The 19,780-nt window shown below is 42.0% G+C and overlaps 1 protein-coding gene across 3 annotated transcripts in view; it reads right to left on the bottom strand.

Moving 5' to 3' along the window:
- LOC144590576 (adhesion G protein-coupled receptor B2-like) overlaps positions 1–19,780 on the bottom strand; it is a 122,854-nt gene that overhangs the window by 57,980 nt on the left and 45,094 nt on the right. For 2 of the 3 annotated variants that reach the window (XM_078395094.1, XM_078395095.1), the window contains exon 7: positions 7,477–7,575. The exons of the other annotated variant lie outside the window; for it this stretch is intronic. In XM_078395094.1, coding sequence (XP_078251220.1) covers positions 7,477–7,575 — 99 coding nt within the window. The remainder of the gene's footprint in view (positions 1–7,476; positions 7,576–19,780) is intronic. 3 annotated transcript variants of the gene reach the window in all.

Here is a 19,780-nt window from a genome sequence, read left to right as displayed (position 1 = left end):
GGTCGATGTTAGAATGCATCAGCCTATTTGAAAACAGGTAATTTCGACAAGCAGCAGTAATTTTGACCGCAAATGGATTTTCTTCTGTGGCAGTCCTATGGTCTTCTGGAGGATGCCAATTGATTCAATTGTTGGATTTTGTCATTTTTGTCAAGTGAAATTCAATGCATGAATTGTCATGGTCCAAAGTATTTATATTCTGGACCATGCACTTTCCAACATTGGAAAGCAGTGACAGGATCGGTCAGTCGCATGGATTACTGTTGTGCTGCAGCAAGTAAGAATTTCATTGTTCTTTCTGACAATAAAACACTCCTGACCTTGACTCTTAGATTTATGAAGGGGAAATCATGCTTGACTAATCTTATTTATTTATTTCATATTTCAGATACAGCGCGGAAACAGGCCTTTTCGGCCCACCAAGTCCGCACCGCCCAGTGATCCCCGCACACTAACACTATCCTACACACATTAGGGACAATTTTTACATTTACCCAGTCAATTAACCTACATACCTGTACGTCTTCTGCAATTTTTTGAGGATGTAACAAGTAGAATGGATAAGGAGAGCCAGTGTATCTGGACTTTCAAAAAGCCTTTGACAAGGTCCCACACAAGAGATTAGTGTGCAAAATTAGAGCACGTGGTAGGGTATTGACATGGATAAAGAACTGGTTGGCAGACAGGAAGCAAAGAGTGGGAATTAACGGGTCCTTTTCAGAATGGCAGACAGTGACTAGTGGGGACCCGTTATTTACAATATATATGAACAATTTAGATGAGGGAATTAAACGTGACATCTCCAAGTTTGTGAATGATACAAAGCTAGGTGGCAGCGTGAGCTGCGATGAGGATGCAATAAGGCTGCAGGATGACGGATAGGTTCGGTGAGTGGGCAGGTGCAAGGCAGATGCAGTATAATGCAGATAAATGTGAGGTTATCCACTTTGGTGGCGAGAACAGGAAGGCAGAGTATTATCTGAATGGTGTCAGATTAGGAAAAGGGAAGGAGCAACGAGACCTGGATGTGCGTGTACATCAGTCACTGAAAGGGGGCCAAGGAAAGAGCTTTCACGTTGCGACCCTTAATCCACCAATCTCCACCACTGTGCACAAGAAGCCATTGTATGCAGATGCCGAGAAGTATGTTCAGCTCTGGCTGAACAATTTCTAATCTTGTGATGTGGACTCGAGTCCCTGAAAGTAAGCATGCCGGTACAGCTGGCAATGAAGAAAGCTAATGGCATGTTGGCCATCATTGCGAGAGGATTTGAGTTTGGGAGGAAGGAGGTCCTACTGCAGTTGTACACGGCCCTGCTGAGACGACACCTGGAGTATTGTGTGCAACTTTGGTTCCTAATTTGAGGAAGGGCATTATTGCTATTGAAGGATTGCAGCATAGGTTCACCAGGTTAATTCCCGGGATGGCGGGACCGACATATGCTGAAAGAATGGGTCGACTGGGCTTGTATTCACTGGAATTTAGAAGGACGAGAGGGGATCTTATAGAAACGTATATAATTCTTAAAGGATTGGACAAGCTTGATGCAGGAAAAATGTTCCCGATGTTAGGGGAGTCCAGAACCAGGGGTCACAGGTTAAGAATAAGGGGTAGACCATTTAGGACCGAGATGAAGAAAGACTTCTTCACCCAGAGTGTTGTAAATCTGTGGAATTCTCTGCCACAGAAGGCAGTGGAGGCCAATTCACTGGATGTTTAAGAGAGAGTTAGATTTAGCTCTTAGAGCCAAAGGAATCAAGGGATATGGGGAAAAAGCAGGAACGGGGTACTGATTTTAGATGATCAGCCATGATCATATGGAATGGCGGTGCTGGCTCGAAGGGCCGAATAACCTACTCCACCTATTTTTCTATGCATGTCCTCATGGTGCCGGTATCTGAATGGGGACAGACAAAACAATACCCTACTACGAGGATATTAGCCACAGGCTCAAAGTCTGCCTGCTGCAATTCTCCCACCACCTGAGTCCCTGCATGAATCTCTGATGGCTGTGGGCAGGGAACTGGGGCTGGGGTTTGGCGGCTCCTTCCTGGTGAGCCAGCAAGGGGAAGTAGATTCATGCTTTGTCTTTGGATTTCTTACTCTGGGATACTGTCGCCTTCAAACCCATCTGCAGGAGGTAATGTCATGACCAGTTCATGAGTCCAAGCAGTTGCCTCTCTGGATTAATAGATTGCATTTTATGTTCTGGGCGAATATATTCTTCAATCACAATCCCATTGCACCAGTTTAATTCATTGCAGGGCCCTGCACTGTTTCATTGCTCAATTCTGGAAGCAAATTAATTTCATGGCCACTCTGTTTTAGGAATGTTCATTGGATGTTGAATAGAACATCAGGGATTACACACCTGATCTTTTCATGACAGTGCAATGGATTTTTTTTTAGTCCGTATAAAAGCAGTTGAGGTCTCAGTTAAACATCTCAGTGAAAAGGTGGCAGCTCTCAAACTGGACCACACCGTCGGTACCACCAGAACCTACAATTCTGATTCAGATATCATACTGCCACCAACTGAGTTACCATTAACAAAATAAATATCACTGAAGCAAGGCAGGAGGGCATTCCCTTCTTCTTCTCGGGCAGTCCCTGGAGATCAAGGAGGATTGCTTCCACTCCACTTTTGTGGGGTCTGAGACGGCAGATAAGACCAACGTTGGATCTGCAGTACCATAGATGGGACAGGAGGTGTCTGTCTGATCTGGCAGATGAGTGGGTGGCTTGAGGGATGGTGTTCTCCTTCAGCCGCTTACACATCGCTTTTGTGTGGACCCGATGTGTGGATTTGCAGTTCTCAATATCATCCTAGGTGTTCCTTCTTCTTACTGTGTTGAATGAAGCCAAATCTGGGTCAAATCTATATAATTTTCATTATCATCTTGGCGCAACATGCAACAAAACAAGAAAATGTTGGAGGAATTCAGCAGGACAGCCAGCATTTTCAGATTTCCTGCTTCAACAACATTTTGCTTTTCAACGTTTCATTTGAATATTGCAATCAGTAGCTGTCAACATGACCCTCATCACGACCCTCAAGTTTGGAAATGCTGTGAACCGGGAATGTCTATGATGTCAGCAGTTTTGTAGAATCTTCAAGAAATCAAAGTCAGTAGAACTTTGTGGGTGATTCGTATCAACAAATGATGTGGACTTCTGAGCTTTCTTACAATTTGTATCTACTTCAGTATGTTATTAGGGCCCATCATGTTCAATGACTCATGCAACTGAAAAATGGGTATATGATGATTTACACAGCAAAATGCTTCAAAATGCATGTTGATCTGCATAAAAAGTGAAAAACTATAGGCAATTCAGGTTCAAAGAGATAGGAGCCCTTATATGTGGATCAATAACATGACTAGGTTACTAGAAAATTATCAAAAAGGTAAATAGAATGCTGGGCTTCATTTGTGGAAGGATGGAGTAAGAGATCATGCAACTTTTGCTTGGGGGAAGGTGGCACAGTGGCACAGCGGTAGAGTTGCTGCCTTACAGTGCCATAGACCCGGGTTCGATCTTGACTACGGGGGCTGTCTATACGGAGTTTGTATGTTCTCCCAGTGACCTCATGGTTTCCTCCGGGTGCTCGTTTCCTCCCACACATACAGGTTTGTAAGTTAATTAGCTTCTGTAAATTGTCTATAGTGTGTAGGATAGTGTTAACATATGGATTGATCACTGGCCAGCGGATACTCAGTGGGCCATAGGGCCTATTTCCACACTGTATCTCTGAAGTCTAAATTCTGGACACTGCCCCTCAGAAAGAATGTCAGGTTGTCTTGGAAGGGGTGCAACACAGATTTAGCAGGATGTTTTGTGCTTGTTGATGTAAGGAAAGCTGAAGTCGATTGCAGCATTCTGTTCAAACGCAGAATCCTGTTTGAAAGGATGTGAATTAAAGAACTGAGTACTGGGGTCACTGTGCCAGATCTGCCAGTGTTCAACTCACAGACTGGGTGAATCCTGGAGTGCCTGACATCATGCTTCATGGGTAAAGTTTTATACCAAAAGGTACGATTGTGATTTGGGCAAACACAACTTGCCACCCACATTTTATAGCATTAAAAAATATTTTTCAATGGTTAAAATCATATCATTGCATGTCCTTTCACTGTAGCTGCAAAAGTACTGAATAATTATTAACAGATACATTACTATAGTGTAAAGATCCAGTATCCCTTTGAAATGGCCTTGCATCAGCCTGTGCATCTGATACATGTCATTATGACAAAATACATTCAATAAAAACTGTACACAGTTCATTCATTTGTAGTTCTAAATCACAGGACCACTTTCAAGACATATGCAAAGGCCTCACTTAAATTTTTAAATAGTAATTTATATTTATGAACAATCAATAGTCATCCCGAAGAACAGAAGTATTATTCTTTTTACAATAGAACAAATGTGACTAAATTAATACCGAGAAAATAAAGTGGCTATTACAACACATACAAAGATTGATTGAAAACTCAGCTCAAAGAAAAGTTTGATTCAAAACAGACAAGAGGGAAAATAATCAATGCAACACAGAGCAGGAGAAAAAAAATGGTTCAAAACTGGGGATGGGAAGAGGTGCTTGGTTCATTACTTGGAAGAGTGAAAAATAACTGATTCAATCTTCACGGCATGAGGAAGTGACATGGCAAATGCTATAGCAAACAAAAATGATTATTTCCAAATCCAGAAAGAAAGCAAGTGATCTAACCACATTAAGAATACAAAGGTGCCATTACGCTGGCACAGATAGAATTATCCGTATGGATCTGAAGTCAAAGGGAATACAAGTATAATGTTAGATGAAAGGAAATTCATTGATTCAACGTTTGATCAGAAGGAGCTCATCAACCATGCCAAGTTAAAGAAAATTCTCTGACCCAATGCCACATCAAATTCACTGCCAGGTTAAAGAGAATTGGTCAAAAGCATTGGCTGAAACAATGCAGAATCATTGTTGCTTGTGCATTGATTCCAGCCAATGAAACAGAGCAACTTGAAGCAGATCAAGAAAAATGTCAGGTTAGAGGTGGTGACTGAATTAAAACCTAAGACAGACTGATACCTTCATTCGGCAAAGAAAGTGAACCAATTCAAATTGAAACAGGATGATGCCATTAACCAGATATTAACACCTTGCATGGTAGGTAATAACATAGTTAAGTTAATGCAAATGGAACTGAATTGGTGTGGGATACAGAGATTTGGATATCGACAGTGCATGTACTTTATCTGTGATGAAGAACATGTAATAATTTGATGTTAATATATGGACATATGTCAATTTATGTCATAGAACCCAGAAACAATAAATTATTTTGCATATCCAAATCTGCTGCAGTTTTAAAGTATGAGTGATTGAATATCTAAGTGGCTGAATTGTTCAGTGGTGACCAAAGTTCAAGTTTTATTGCCAGAAAGGCAACATAATTGGAAACCTAAGCATTCTGTCCTGCTCCTGTCACATAAGTGAAATTTCAGGTAAAAAAACTGTCTAAAAAGCATGAATGGAAAATGATATAGTAAGGGTACAAAAAACTTTGTCCTATTCAATTCCGAGATAAATAAGTCGTTCTTATTTGCAGTTACCTCTCCTGGACTCATGCTGTGTTATGGTTTACACAGCAACCAACCAGCAGCTGTCTGGCCAATTCCTCACTAATGCGCCTAAAAAACAGAGTAGTCCCATATGCCAACCAGATCCTGATGAACTGCAGAATAGTTTAAGGACAGAAAGCAGACAGACAGATATTTTTTAGTCTGTTACCAGTAGTGCCACGGTCAGCATTGTCACTTTGTCAGCTATAACAGAGGTTCCAGAAAACCGGAAGACAGCTAATGTCTCTTTGTTCAAAAATGGTCAGCCAGGATAAGCCAGCGATCAATGGTATGGAAGTTGTTGGAGATTCTGAGGGACAGGATATACAGTGTATTTACTTTGAAAAGGAAGAGATTTATTAGAAATCAGCATGATCTTGTATAGGGGAGATAGTGTCTCACAAATCTAATTGAGTTTTTTTGAGGAGGTAACTAAAAATATTGATGAAGGTAGATGTGGCTTGCAATGACTTTGGTCAAGTTTTGATAAGGTACAGCATAATAGGCTGATCCAGAAGGGTGAGGCACAAGGGATCTGAGATGTTGGCGGACTGGATCCAAGACACTTTAGATATAGCAATAAACTGGAAGAGAGAGATTCTGATGTGCTGCTTCACAAAATGCAGAAGGTAAAATGGAGATGCAAGAACCATTTGTATGAGCACATAGACATTGGCCTTCCCTGCAAGTTGATTGAAGTATGAATACAAAGGTATTGCTGCAGTTATACGGGCCTCAGTGATGATGCAATCTGCAAAGCGGTGGTCTTCATATCGAAGGAAAGATATGGTTGGCTTTGAGGTAATGACATGTAAATTCACTGGATTAATTTACAGGATTACAGCATTATCCTCTAAGATCAGACTAATAATTCTCTCTTTTTGTTCACTACAATTTAGAAGAATGAGATGTGGTTTTATTGAAACATACAGATGCCGGGAGGGTGTTCCTTCGGGCAGGTCAGCACAGAGCTAAGGGACATTGCCTTATGATAAATTAAATAAGGATTGTAATCACAAGAAATCTATTTATTGAAAGTCTTTGAAATAGTCTTTCCCAGGTGACTGCAGAAGCTCAGTAATTGAGAATAATTAAGACTGACATTGATATGTTTTAGGACTAAAGAAATCAGGTGATGTGGGGATTGTGCAGAAAATTTGATTTGAGATGCAGGAGCAGCCATGACATTAAATGATGGATCAGGTTCAAGGTTCTATAGAAGCCTTCTGCTTCCATTTATTATGAACAATGGAATTACTGGATATTAATCAGGAACAGGAATGCTGCTCTGATTTATTTTTCTCGTTAACTTTGGGCACCTTTCCTATTGATCCAGCCATCAGGTGTGACTGAAATTGGGGACCCAAGAAACTGCTGATGCTGAAATTCTGAGCAAAACATAAAGTACTGGAGCAAATCAGCAGGTCAGGCAGCATCTGCGGAGGGAATGGATAGACAACGTTTTGGCTAAGGACCCTTCTTTAAGTATGACTGGAAATCAAAACTGAGATCTTATGCTTGTGCAGCTGCTGTGCTGAAAAGTGCAGAAATGGTGGAACTGCTATAATCTTTAGTAGGGAGTAATAAATACGTAAGGCGAAAGTCAGACAAGCATCATTGAGTGGGAATAGTTCATGGGCTCCTGTGGCCAAAATGTTCACACAAAGGACACTACAATAAGGGATAACAATTGGGAAAGGGCAGGGGAAGGGAGGAGAAAGAATTGGATAACTAAACACAAATATATATATATATATTTTAATAATGGAAATGTTCTATGGAGGCTATTGAAAAGGGATACTTTCTCTTTCAAAGTTACATGCAATGTAAAAGCTAAATATTAAACGGATAAGACTAACATGGCATTACTGGTGATGGTGGTAGATAATGCTGTTGTTGAAACAACTCCACACTTGGAACATTTGAGCATCAAACCGCTACGGACTTCAATCGCCTGACTTGAAACAAATGCAAAGCAAAAATGAGGACAAATAAAGACTCCAATTTTAATGTAGAGAAAACAAGCAGTTGAGGTAAAGCAACACGGATGTAATCAGCTTACAATATTTAGTATGTGAGAAGTTGGGGTGCAATGATTAATTCACAACCTCAAAAAGTATAAACTTCAGCTTACAGATTGAACATTCTTTTGCAAAATGGAATCCTACAGATGTCATTACATCCTATGTTAGGAAACTCAATATGAAGATCGGCTCATGGAACCAATGTAACAACAATCCAATCTCTGAGTCGCATTATGTTCAAATGCATTTGGCTGGTTCTTTTATTTGCATCCTTAGCCACACCAGACATAAGAGGAGCCTGTCTGTTGCTGGTATTCATTTTAGATAATTAATTTTAAAATGCTCTTTCCTCTAGGTGATGGCCCTATGCTTGGTCTCAATGTTCCGGGACATATATCAGCACTGAAGGACTGTTCACCTGATAATTACGAATATCATGCCTATCAGGTGAACAGTCTACCATATCCCTGTAATAACTGGTTAGTTTAACCAGCTATCTGATGATGCCCATAAATCCACATATTATACATAGAACATGGCATAAATATTAATGAGACAGAATTAACTCACATAGCGCTAAAAACAATCCGTGCCAGCAGGAACTTTGCTGCAGTCAATAAACTCAAATGTTGTTTTATTTTGGAGTTGAGTGTGATTTTCACATTTCAAACTGTATTCATTCACCACAGCCTGTCCGTGATGTTAATAGTTATTAGGTTTATGAATATTGTTTTAACAGGACAATCAATAACACTTCTTCCAATTCAAGGTCTCAGCAACATATGATTATTCAGCTTAATGTTAAACCTTTAATTAAACTTCTGTAATTTATACATTGAAAAACTCAATCTGATCTTCCCCACAATTATAAAATCACTGATGTATTTAATCATCTGTCAAGGAAAAAGTCAGTAAATTAATGATACATTTTGTTTAAGAAATGCATATTAATTTTCACTGTTGAATTGTGAATTTGGCAGATGTTGAGAGCATTTGCGTTCAATTAATCATTGCAACCCTTATTAATAACTAAATAATGACTGCCAAAGTAAAAAGTGTAAAGAAAACATGACCATTCAGCACCCAAACTATCTACCTGCCTGGCATCCATTCTAAACTTCTTTTCTCTTTACTGCACGGAAAGCGAATCAGTTTTTGAAAAAATGTTAGATTCATTTTACAGTATGTATTCTTTTCCAGGGTCACATAAATTGGATTCCTTGCTGCATTTGAAGATGGTTCAACTAGTTTTTATGAAATATCATTTTCATTTCTGTGGTGGGACTGACCAAATGTAATACTGCAATCACAGTGACATGCCAATTCAGTATCAAACCTACGCAATTTGTTTTTCAATCAGACAGAGCATGGAGTTTCCACTCATTAGAGTGCTCCGGAGACTTTCTCAAACTGGTGGCTTAGAATGGATTAGTTCAGGGTTTTTCACATTCGTAAGACTGAGGATTTGAAGATTCACTTGCCTGACATAACTGCAAACAGGAGGATGTAGCCTCAGGCAGAAAAGATCCTAAATCTATCATCCATCACTAACTGTCACAAAATCACCATAACAGTTTTTCCTCAATGCAACATTATTAAGATATAGCATCAAATTTAACGGAGTGGAAATAAATCCATGCATTTCCTTCATGTGGTTTTATGCTGGTAGCAGTGACACCAGTCAGTGTGCCATGAGGTTGCACATTAATGATCAGACATTACTCTGTGAAGTGTTTGGACATTGTCATTCACCAAACAATGAGCTTATATGAACATGAGATGGGTACTGAGTGGTATTGGTGCCTGCGAGATGTTGACTTCTGCACTCTTGCTCTGACAACAGCATACAACTGACAACTACCATTCTATGGTAGAAACATAGAAAATAGGTGGAGTAGGCTATTTGGCCCTTCGAGCCAGCACCACCATTCAATATGATCATGGCTGATCATCAAAAATCAGTACCCCGTTACGGCTTTTCCCCCATATCCCTTAGCCCTATGAGCTAAATCTAACTCTCTCATGAAAACATCCAGTGAATTGGCCTCCACTGCCTTGTGTGGCAGAAAATTCCACAGATTCACAACTCTCTGGGTGAAAAAGTTTTTCCTCATCTCAGTCCTAAATGGCCTATCCCTTGTTCTTAAACTGTGACCCCTGGTTCTGGACTCCCCCAACTTCGGGAACATTTTTCCTGCATCTACCCTTTCCAATCATCTAAGAATTTTATATATTTCCATAAGATCCCCTCTAATCCTCCTAAATTCCAGTGAATACAAGCCCAGTCGACCTATTCTTTCATCATGTCAGACCCGCCATCCCGGGAATTAACCTGGTGAACCTACGTTGCACGCCCTCAATAGCAATAATGCCCTTCCTCAAATTACGAGACCAAAATTACACACAATACTCCAGGTGCAGTCTCACAAGGGCCCTTTACAACTGCAGTAGGTTCTCCTTGCTCTGAAACTCAAATCCTCTCGCAATGAAGGCCAACATACCATTCATTGGCTTTCTTCACTGCCTGCTGTACCTGCATGCTTACTTTCAGTGACTGATGTACAAACACACCCAGGTCTCATTGCACCCCCCCTTCTTCAAATCTGACACCATTCAGATAATAATCTGCCTTCATGTTCTTGCCACCAAAGTGGAAAATGCCTCACGTTCATCCACATTATACTGCATGTGCCATGCATCTGCCCACTCACCCAACGTATCCAAGTCACCCTGCAGCCTCGTAGCATCCTCCTCGCAGCTCACACTGCCACCCAGCTTTGTGACATACGCAAACATAGTGATGTTACATTTAATTCCCTCGTCTAAATTGTTTACACATATTATAAACAACTGGGGTCCCAGCACCGAGCCTTGCGGCACCCTAATAGTCACTGCCTGCCATTCTGAAAAGGACCCGTTAATTCCTACTCTTTGCTTTCTGTCTGCCAACCAGTTCTCTATCCATGTCAATATCCTAACCCCAATACCATGTGCTCTAATTTTGCACACTAATCTCTTGTGTGGGACCTTGTCAAAGGCTTTTTGAAAGTTCAGATACACCACATCTGCTGGTTCTCCATTATCCATTCTACTTGTTACATCCTCAAAAAATTCCAAAAGATTAGTCAAGCATGATTTCCCCTTCATAAATCCATGCTGACTTTGACCGATCTCGTCACTGCTTTCCAAATGCGCTGCTATAACATTTTTAATAATCGACTCCAGCATCTTCCCCACTACCGATGTGAAGCTAACTGGTCGATAATTCCCCATTTTCTCTCTCCCTCCTTTCTTAATAAGTGGAGTTACATTGGCTACCCTCCAGTCCACAGGAACTGATCCAGAGTCGAAAGAACATTGGTAAATGATCACCCATGATTTCTAGGGCCACCTTCTTGTGTACTCTGGGATGCAGACCATCAGGCCCCAGGGATTAATCTGCCTTCAGTCCCAACTATTTACCTAACACCATTTTCTGACTAATGTGGATTCCCTTCAATTCCTCCCTCCCACTAGATCCTCGGTCCCCTGGTATTTCCGGGAGATTGTTTGTGTCTTCCGTAGTGAAGACAGAACCAGAGTAATCGTTTAATTGTTCTGCCATTTCCTTGTTTTCCATTATAAATTCACCTGTCGCTGACTGTAAGGGACCTACATTCGTCTTCACTCATCTTTTCCTTTTTATATACCTATAGAAACTTTTGCAGCCAGTTTTTATGTTCCCTGCAAGCTTTCTTTCATGCTTTTTCCCCCCTCTTAATTAACCCCTTTGTCCTCCTCTGTAGAGTTCTGAATTTCTCCCAGCCCTCTGGTTTGCCGCGCACTATCCTTGACTTGCCTCGTCAGCCACGATTGAACCACATTCCCAGTTTAATTTTTTCGCCAGACAGGGATGAACAATTACTGGAGTTCATCCATGCGGTCTTTAAATCTTTGCCATTGCATCTCCACTGTCAACCTTTTAAGTATAATTTGCCCGTCTATCCTAGCCAATTCCCATCTCATACCTTCAAAGTGTCCTTTATTCAAGTTCAGGACTCTAGTCTCTGAATTAACCGTGTCACTCTCCATCCTCATGCAGAATTCCACCATATTATGGTCACTGTTGCCCAAGGGGCCTCGCACAACAAGATCGCAAACTAATCCTTCCTCATTACACAATACCCAGACTAGGATGGCCTGCCCTCTAGTTGGTTCCTCTACATATTGGTTTAAAAATCCATCCCAAAGACCACCTGCAGCACTACAAAGATGCCCTCTCCCGCGCCCACTCCACCTACTACTCAAATAATTCACTCTGGTTCCGGAAACCCAAAAGCACTCTTCTCTACAATAAACAAACTCCTCAGCCCCCTGGACACTATCTCCCAGTCATTCACAGTCGACAAATGCACCTCTTTCCTTTCATTTTTCCAAAGCAAAATAGACAACATCTACAGCACCTTAACCACCAACGCACTTGCTCCCCCTCAAACCACCTGCTCCCCCTTATCCTGTCAACCCCTGTCTCAGTTCTCCCCAGTCTCCACCACCGACCTCTCTGACCTCTTCACAGGAATGAAAACTGCCACCTGCTCTCTGGACCCCATCCCCTCCAGCTTTGCCAAGGCCAGCCTTCCTACTCTCTCTCCACTTATCACTGCAACAATAAACTCCTCCCTGTCCACTGGCATCGTCCCGCCATCCCTCAAAATCGCTGCTGTCACCCCTATTCTGAAAAAACCTGGACTTAACCCTGACACCCCAAATAACTTCAGGCCAATCTCCAACCTACCCTTTCTGTCCAAAGTTTTGGAACGCACTGTAGCTTCTCAACTCAAATACCACCTCTCTACCAATAACCTGTTTGAAACATTCCAATCCGGATTCCGCTCCAACCACAGTACTGAAACTGCACTCCTCAAAATCACCAACGACCTTTTCCTCTCCTCTGACGCTGGCAACCTCAACATTCTCATCCTACTCGACCTTAGCGCCGCCTTTGACACCATAAATCACTCCATCCTCCTCACCCGACTTGAAACCACCTTTAACATCACCGGCACAGCCCTATCCTGGATCAAATCATACCTCTCCGACAGGCACCAGTTCATCTCCATTAATAACTGCAAATCCCCCACCGCTCCCCTCCCCCAAGGTGTCCCCCAAGGTTCAGTTCTTGGCCCCCTCCTCTTCATTCTGTACCTGTTCCCCCTTGGTCAATTAATCCGCCGTCATGGTCTCAAGTTCCACTGCTATGCCGATGATATCCAGCTCCTCATCTCCACCAAGTCAATCTCCACCACCACACACTCTACCCTGACAAACTGCATCACTGAAATAAAATCTTGGCTTCAATTCAATTTCCTCAAACTCAACTGCGATAAATCTGAAATCATCATCATTAGACCAAAAACCCTCACCAAATCCACCCACAACTTCACCCTCAATATTGATGGTTTCCCAGTATCCACCTCCCGTCACATCCGGAATCTTGGAATCATCTTTGATCAAACCCTCTCCTTTGACAAACACATCAAACACATCACCAAGACAGCCTTCTTCCACCTCAAAAACATCGCCCGTCTCCGTTCATCCCTCTCCTCCACAGCTGCAGAAACCCTCATCCACGCCTTCATCACCTCCCGTCTGGACTACTGCAACAGCCTCCTCTATGGTTCACCCTCAAAAATCATCATCAAACTCCAACACATCCAGAACTACGCTGCCCGTCTACTCACCCACTCCCCGATCCGTGACCATATCACCCCCGTCCTTTACAAGCTCCACTGGCTCCCCATCCCCCAGAGAATCCAGTACAAAATCCTCCTCATGACCTACAAAGCCCTCCATAACCTGGCCCCATCCTACCTGACTGACCTCCTCCACACACACTCCAACCCGTAACCTCCGCTCTGCTGCTGCCAACCTCCTGTCCCCCCCCCCATCCGGACCAAACTCAGATCCTGGGGGGACAGGGCTTTCTCCATCGCTGCTCCCACACTCTGGAACTCACTACCCCAAACCGTCAGAGACTCCTCCTCACTCACCACATTCAAAACATCACTGAAGTCTCACCTGTTCAGCACTGCCTTCAATCACTGACCGTTACCTCACCTTCTTTTTCCTTTTCTGTTCGTTTACTTATTTATCTATTTATTTTCTTTTATGTTTTAGTAAACCTTGTAAAGCGTCTTTGAGTGTTTAGAAAAGCGCTATATAAATGTAATGCATTATTATTATTATTATTATCCCGTATACATTCCACAAAATCCTCCTCCTCAGCACTGTTACCAATTTGGTTGGCCCAATCTATATGTAGATTAAAGTCACCCATGATAACTGCTGTACCTTTGCTACACGCATCCCTAATTTCCTGCTTGATGCTATCTCCAACCTCCCTATGCTGTTTGGTAGGAAGGAACAGTACAAAATGTGCATATGGGTGTAAATTTCTGATCTCACTTAGAAGGGCTGTTTGAGTTCCCAAATGGAGGTGAGGGAAGAGGTGGAGAGACATGTGTTGCAACTCCTGCGGTTGCTGGGTAAAGTTCCTGGGGATGGGAATAAATTGTAAACCAAGGATTCCCGGAGAGAGTGGTCTATGGATAAGAGAAAGGGGTGCATTTGTTTGGTGGCAGGGTGCTGGCAGAAAGAATGCTGACCTGAAAGAAAGACCCTGAAATGTTCATTCAGTTTTGTTTCCAGCATTTTCTATTATTATTTCATATTTCCAGCATCTGCAGTTATTTTCTTTACATGGACATTAATTGGAAACCACAAGTGTATTCTCAACATTGCTTAACTGTTTCAAATAATTAACCGCCAGCATCTTCATTTCAGACTTGCAGTATTGACGGGATTTTCGATTGGTAATTTAAGATAATGTTTTTCTCCCTTTTTCATATAACCACTAACGTCTCCTTACTTTTTCTCCTACTTTCACCCTGCACTATGATCTAATCCCTCCTTCCTACCTTCCTTCCACACCCTCTATTACTTTCTTTTGTTGACTCTTACTGCCTAATCTTGTGAGAAGCTCCAGGCTTTTCAGTTTTTATTTAAGCACATTCTTTAGGCCTTGAGCAAACTGTGATCAGGACAGTTTCTGAATAGTGGGTCCAGTTCTGATCTCACAGTAGGGATATTTGGAAGGAGTTTACGAAGTGGGCCACTAGACTAGTTCATAACATAAAACATCTTAACTATTCATAAAAATATCCAAAGTCCATGACTCTGGCATATCACCACGAGATTTTGAAAAAAGACTGCATTTGAGTTAAAAGTAAAATATTCAAATTATATAGGTTAGGAAAGACTAGAGATATCAACTGATGTCCCCTAATTTGCTCAATTGGTATAAAGCATATTTAGTCTAGATGTCAAGAAGGAGAACTTGTCCTATTGAACACTGGAACCTAGAACAGCCAACTCATGCAGTGAATACCGGATCATTGAAATTCGTTCAACTGAGAGCTGCAGCTGTTTGAGTGTGGCACAGATCACCTTCTGAAAAAAAGCACGGAAATAATTATTGGGGTTAAAGTGATATCTGGGCGCTTCTCATTTTATTGATGACTCTCGAGATCACGCAGTCTTGCTTCCACTCCAGGTCTCTGAGTTCTGAGGCGACTGATGAGACTAAAGTGAGATTTGGAGAGGTGAGGCAGGTGTGGGCAGGGTGGGGAACTCAGTGGCATGGGAGTGCACTCCTTTCTCCATTTACACTGGACATCACTATATTCCTGACACATTGATGTGAAGTTGTCGGAACCAACCGAAATATGATCAGCACGTCTTCTTTCCCACAGGAGGGCCAAACACGCTTGACCACTGCTATCCATCCATCAAAGATACCTACCGCTCCATCCCCGACCGCACTTTGGAAAATTGGACCACCTGGCTGTGCTTCTTCCCTGCTTAAAGGCAAAAACCGAAGCAGGAGGATCCAGTTCAGAAACGCACATGCTGCTGGTCTGAGGAAACAGATGAGATCTTTTGCGACTTCTTTGAAACAGTAGCCAGGTCCATATTGAAGCGGCTTGTGACCAACCTGAATGAATATGCCAGTGTTGTCACAAATATCATCAGTAATTGTGTGGAGGAATGCTGCCCAAAGAAGACAATACCATGAATGAACTCCACTCCAAGGTGAAGTCCAAGTCTGCAGCATTCAAGTCAAATGATCTTGAGTGGTACATGAAATCTATTTATACCTTTACAAAGTCATCAAGGATGCCAAGAGTGAATTCTGGACCAAGGAACAGTCATAGGATAACCACACATACACCTGTTGATTGTGGAAAGGCTTGTATGCTCTAACTGGCTACAAAGTGAAATTGGGGGCAAAGTGATATCGCAGGCAACAGCAGGTTCCTCCTCGATGAGCTCAATGTGTTCAACGCCTGCTTTGAACAAAAGGTTGGTGGAAGGTCGTCGTAATCCCCGACAGCCTGGGGTGGACCTGTATCCATGGTCACAGTCGCAGACGTCCGATCGACCTTCCAGAGAGTAAACCTGTGAAACCCAAAAGGCTGGTGAGAGTGCACATTAACTCCAGCCTCCCAAACAGCCTTCATTCACTGCAGCTCACCTACAGGTTTATGGCAGACACCTTCTCCCTGGACCTGCACTCACCGCTGGAACATCTAGTTTACACCCAGGTCAGACTCCTATTTATTGACTATCTGCACCATAATCCTAACTAAACATAACTCCAAATTCCTGGACCAAGGAGTCAGCACCCCACTTTGCAACTGGATCCTCACCTTTCTGACATGTTGACCACAATCAGTGAGGATAGATGACAAAACATTCTCCATTCTCATCACCGGTGCCCTGCAAGGATGCATTCCAAGCCTTTTACAAGACTCTCTATACACTCATGACAGTGTGGCTAAATTTGGCTTTAAAACTCAACTTGCTGATGACACCATTGTAATGGCTACATCTCGAACAATGACAAAACATAATTTAAGAAGGAGATAGAGAGTTTAGTAACATGGTGTCAAGACAACACCCTCTCCCTCAATATCAGCAAGATGCAGGAGCTAGATATTGACTTCAGGAAGCGAGGTGGAGTTCATGTGCTGTTCAGCAACAATGGTGCCGAAGGGGAGATGGTTGAGAGCTTGAAGTTTCTGGGTGTAAAATATCTCCAACAATTTGTCTTGGACTAACCACGTTGAAGTTCTGACCAAAATAATACATTAGAAGATTAAGGAAGTTTGGCATGTTTCCAATGACTCTTCCCAACTTCTAGATGCATTACAGAAAGCATCTAATCAGATGCATCAGTTTGGTTTGGCAACAGCTCTGCAAAAGACTACAAGCAATTGCAGACAGTTGAGGATGTAGCCAAATCCATCACACAGACCTGCCACCCGGAATCGACTCGATCTACACTTCACATGGCCTCAGGAAAGCAGTAGCATAATTAAGGACCTTTTTCACCCCAGTCATCCATAGGACCGCAATACATAGGAGCAGAATTTGGCCATTCAGCCTATCAAGTCTACTTCACCATTCAATCATGGCTGATCCTCTAAAAGCTTGAAAGCATGCATCATCACATTCAGGAAAAGCTTCTTTCCCCATTTTTATCAGACTACTGACTGATCCTCCCATCAGCTGGGGTGTAGACCCGATCTTCCAATCTACCTTATTGTCAACCTTGGACTTTGTAACTGTAACACTACAACACTGTAACATTATATTCTGCGTTTTTCTCTTTGCACTACTTGTTGTGCATGTGTATGGCTTGATTATACTCATGTATAGTGTCATTTGATTTGACTGGATAGCACGCAAACAAAAGCTTTTCATTAATCCTGGTACACGTGTCTGAAATAGTACATCTAGTTTGAGTGTGCAGCAAGCAAATGCCATTGCTTACCCATCAGAGCAAAGAATATAATTCGGATCACAATGCTGGGATGTTGGCATTGATATTGTTCTATTCTTCCAGCGGATTTAGAGGATATTGCTGTAGCAATGTTGGCGGAACCGCTAGTGCTTTGAGATGTCTGACGTAAGTACACCAGGTCCCACAAACATATAATTCTGAATGGAATGAAATTTCTTGTTAACATGAAGCTCACAGCGGGAACAATATATACACAGTTGAACGTCTAAGCTTTTGAGCTCCTCTATCTTCTCCCAGAAGGTAGAAGAGACAAAAAGGACTGACCAGGGTGGCAGGCATTGAGGAAGATTCTTCCAGTCTTCCTTATACAACAAACTGTGAAGATGGGCTGGATCAAAGGAAGTGACAAGCCTATGATGGGGCTGGGCTGTATTCACCTCTCCCTGCAGGTTCAGGCAGTCAAGAACAGAGCAGTTGCCATACCAGATTGAAATGCAACCCGATAAGATGGTTTCTGCAGTGCATCTTGAGAAGTTGGTATAGCGCATCTCTAGAAGATTGAGAGAACTCTTGTGGGCATGCCAAGTTTTCTCATGACACCAAAGAAAGTAAATACACTGCTGTGCTTTCTTAATCACTGCATCAGCGTGAAGGGACCTGCTTAGGCTGCTGGTAATTTGAATGCCTTGGAATGAAGGTATTGACCTTTTCTACCGAAACTCCACTGATGAGGATAAAGTTGTGTTCACCTCTTCGCTTCCTTTGTTCAATAACCAACTCTTTCATCTTGCTGATGTTAACAACTAGGTTATTATCCTGACACCATGACATTAGGTTCTCAATCGCTTTCCTGTACTTCATCTGATTGTTGTTGCGGATCCGGCTGACAGTGGTGGTATCATTGCCAAAATTAAAGATCAAGTTGACATTGTACTTGGCCACAGGGCTGAATGCAGTGCAAGAGAGTTGGTGTTCTCCATAGTTCTAATTTTCCTGTGTGTGAATTGCAGACGAGTGCAAATGTCGGCCATTGCCAATACTTCAAAGCACTTCATTGTGGTTGGTATGAAAAACCTTATGGGCTGTGGTCCATAACAGGAACAGAAAGAGTGGACATTTTGCATTTCTTGGGAGACTCCTCTGAGTGAAAGGCAAACATTGATGATGAAAATCACCAACTTCAGTGCATCAACACAGCCTTTGGCTGTTTAGGAAAAGGTTATTAGAAGATCGCTAGAATAATTTTTTTTTGTCCAGAAAGATCAGAGAGAAATTTCATAAATTTCAGATTTCTGGTGCTTCTTCAGCTTCTGCCAAGAGATGATATGATCTCAGAAGGAGTATATATATTCTGTGAAGCAGAAGGTATTAACATTTTGTGAGACAGGTACAATAAACCAGAGATGAGAAGCAAAAACTGTATATACTGAAAATATGAAATAAAGACAGAAAATGCTGGAGATTCTCACCGGTTGCATATGTTGGGGCCTGAATGTTCAGAATCAGATTTTTTAAAATCCAAACCTATTCATGTTGATGAGTCTATATTTCCCCAATGAACATACAGGAGGTCACTATCCTGGCAGAAATATCATTCATCCACTGACTTTCCCCTTTTCTCCTGACATTGCGATCAATTCCTTTACCTCCCCCATCAAGTGTACTGTAGTAGTCCATTAACCTGTCAACCTGCATCTCTTTGAGATGTGAGAGGAAACAGGAGCACCTAATGGAAAACCAAGTGGTCACAAGGAGGATGTGCAAACTCCACACTGACAGCACTGAAGGATAAGGTTGAACCTGGGTTGCTCGAGCTGTGCCGAAACAGTCACCCAGAAAACGTAACTGTTTCTCTCTGTATAGGTGCTGCGGACCTGCTGAGTATTGCAAAAACATAAAAGTTTTTATTACAAATGAACAAGAGGGTCTGTCATTATTTGTGTTTTAGGAAGAAATGGAAAGCAGAGGGGATGAAGCACAGCTGTGTAACAAAACAGTGAATAATGAATAATGAAATGAAATCAGCTGAATGTAAAACAGCCTCTAATTTTCCATGTTGTTGCTAAGGAAAAGCGACACTCCCACAGAACAAAAAGCATTACAAATAGTATAAACTTTACAATTGACTTAATCTCATTCTCTTCCCATTCTCGTTTCTGTACAAAGTGAGCTTTCACTGTTTAGATCAGGGAAATATTTTGACTTTTGGCAACAAAAATTGACAGAAATGTCCCCTTATGTTTCTTGCTTGGTTTTGTTCCCTGTGCCCTACTTCATGGTATGTCAAAGCCTGCA

Source organism: Rhinoraja longicauda, unplaced genomic scaffold (assembly GCF_053455715.1).
Source record: "Rhinoraja longicauda isolate Sanriku21f unplaced genomic scaffold, sRhiLon1.1 Scf000216, whole genome shotgun sequence".
Classification (NCBI taxonomy): domain Eukaryota; kingdom Metazoa; phylum Chordata; class Chondrichthyes; order Rajiformes; family Arhynchobatidae; genus Rhinoraja; species Rhinoraja longicauda.
The sequence above is the reverse complement of the archived record's forward strand: the minus strand, read 5'-3'. Positions and strand labels throughout refer to the sequence as shown.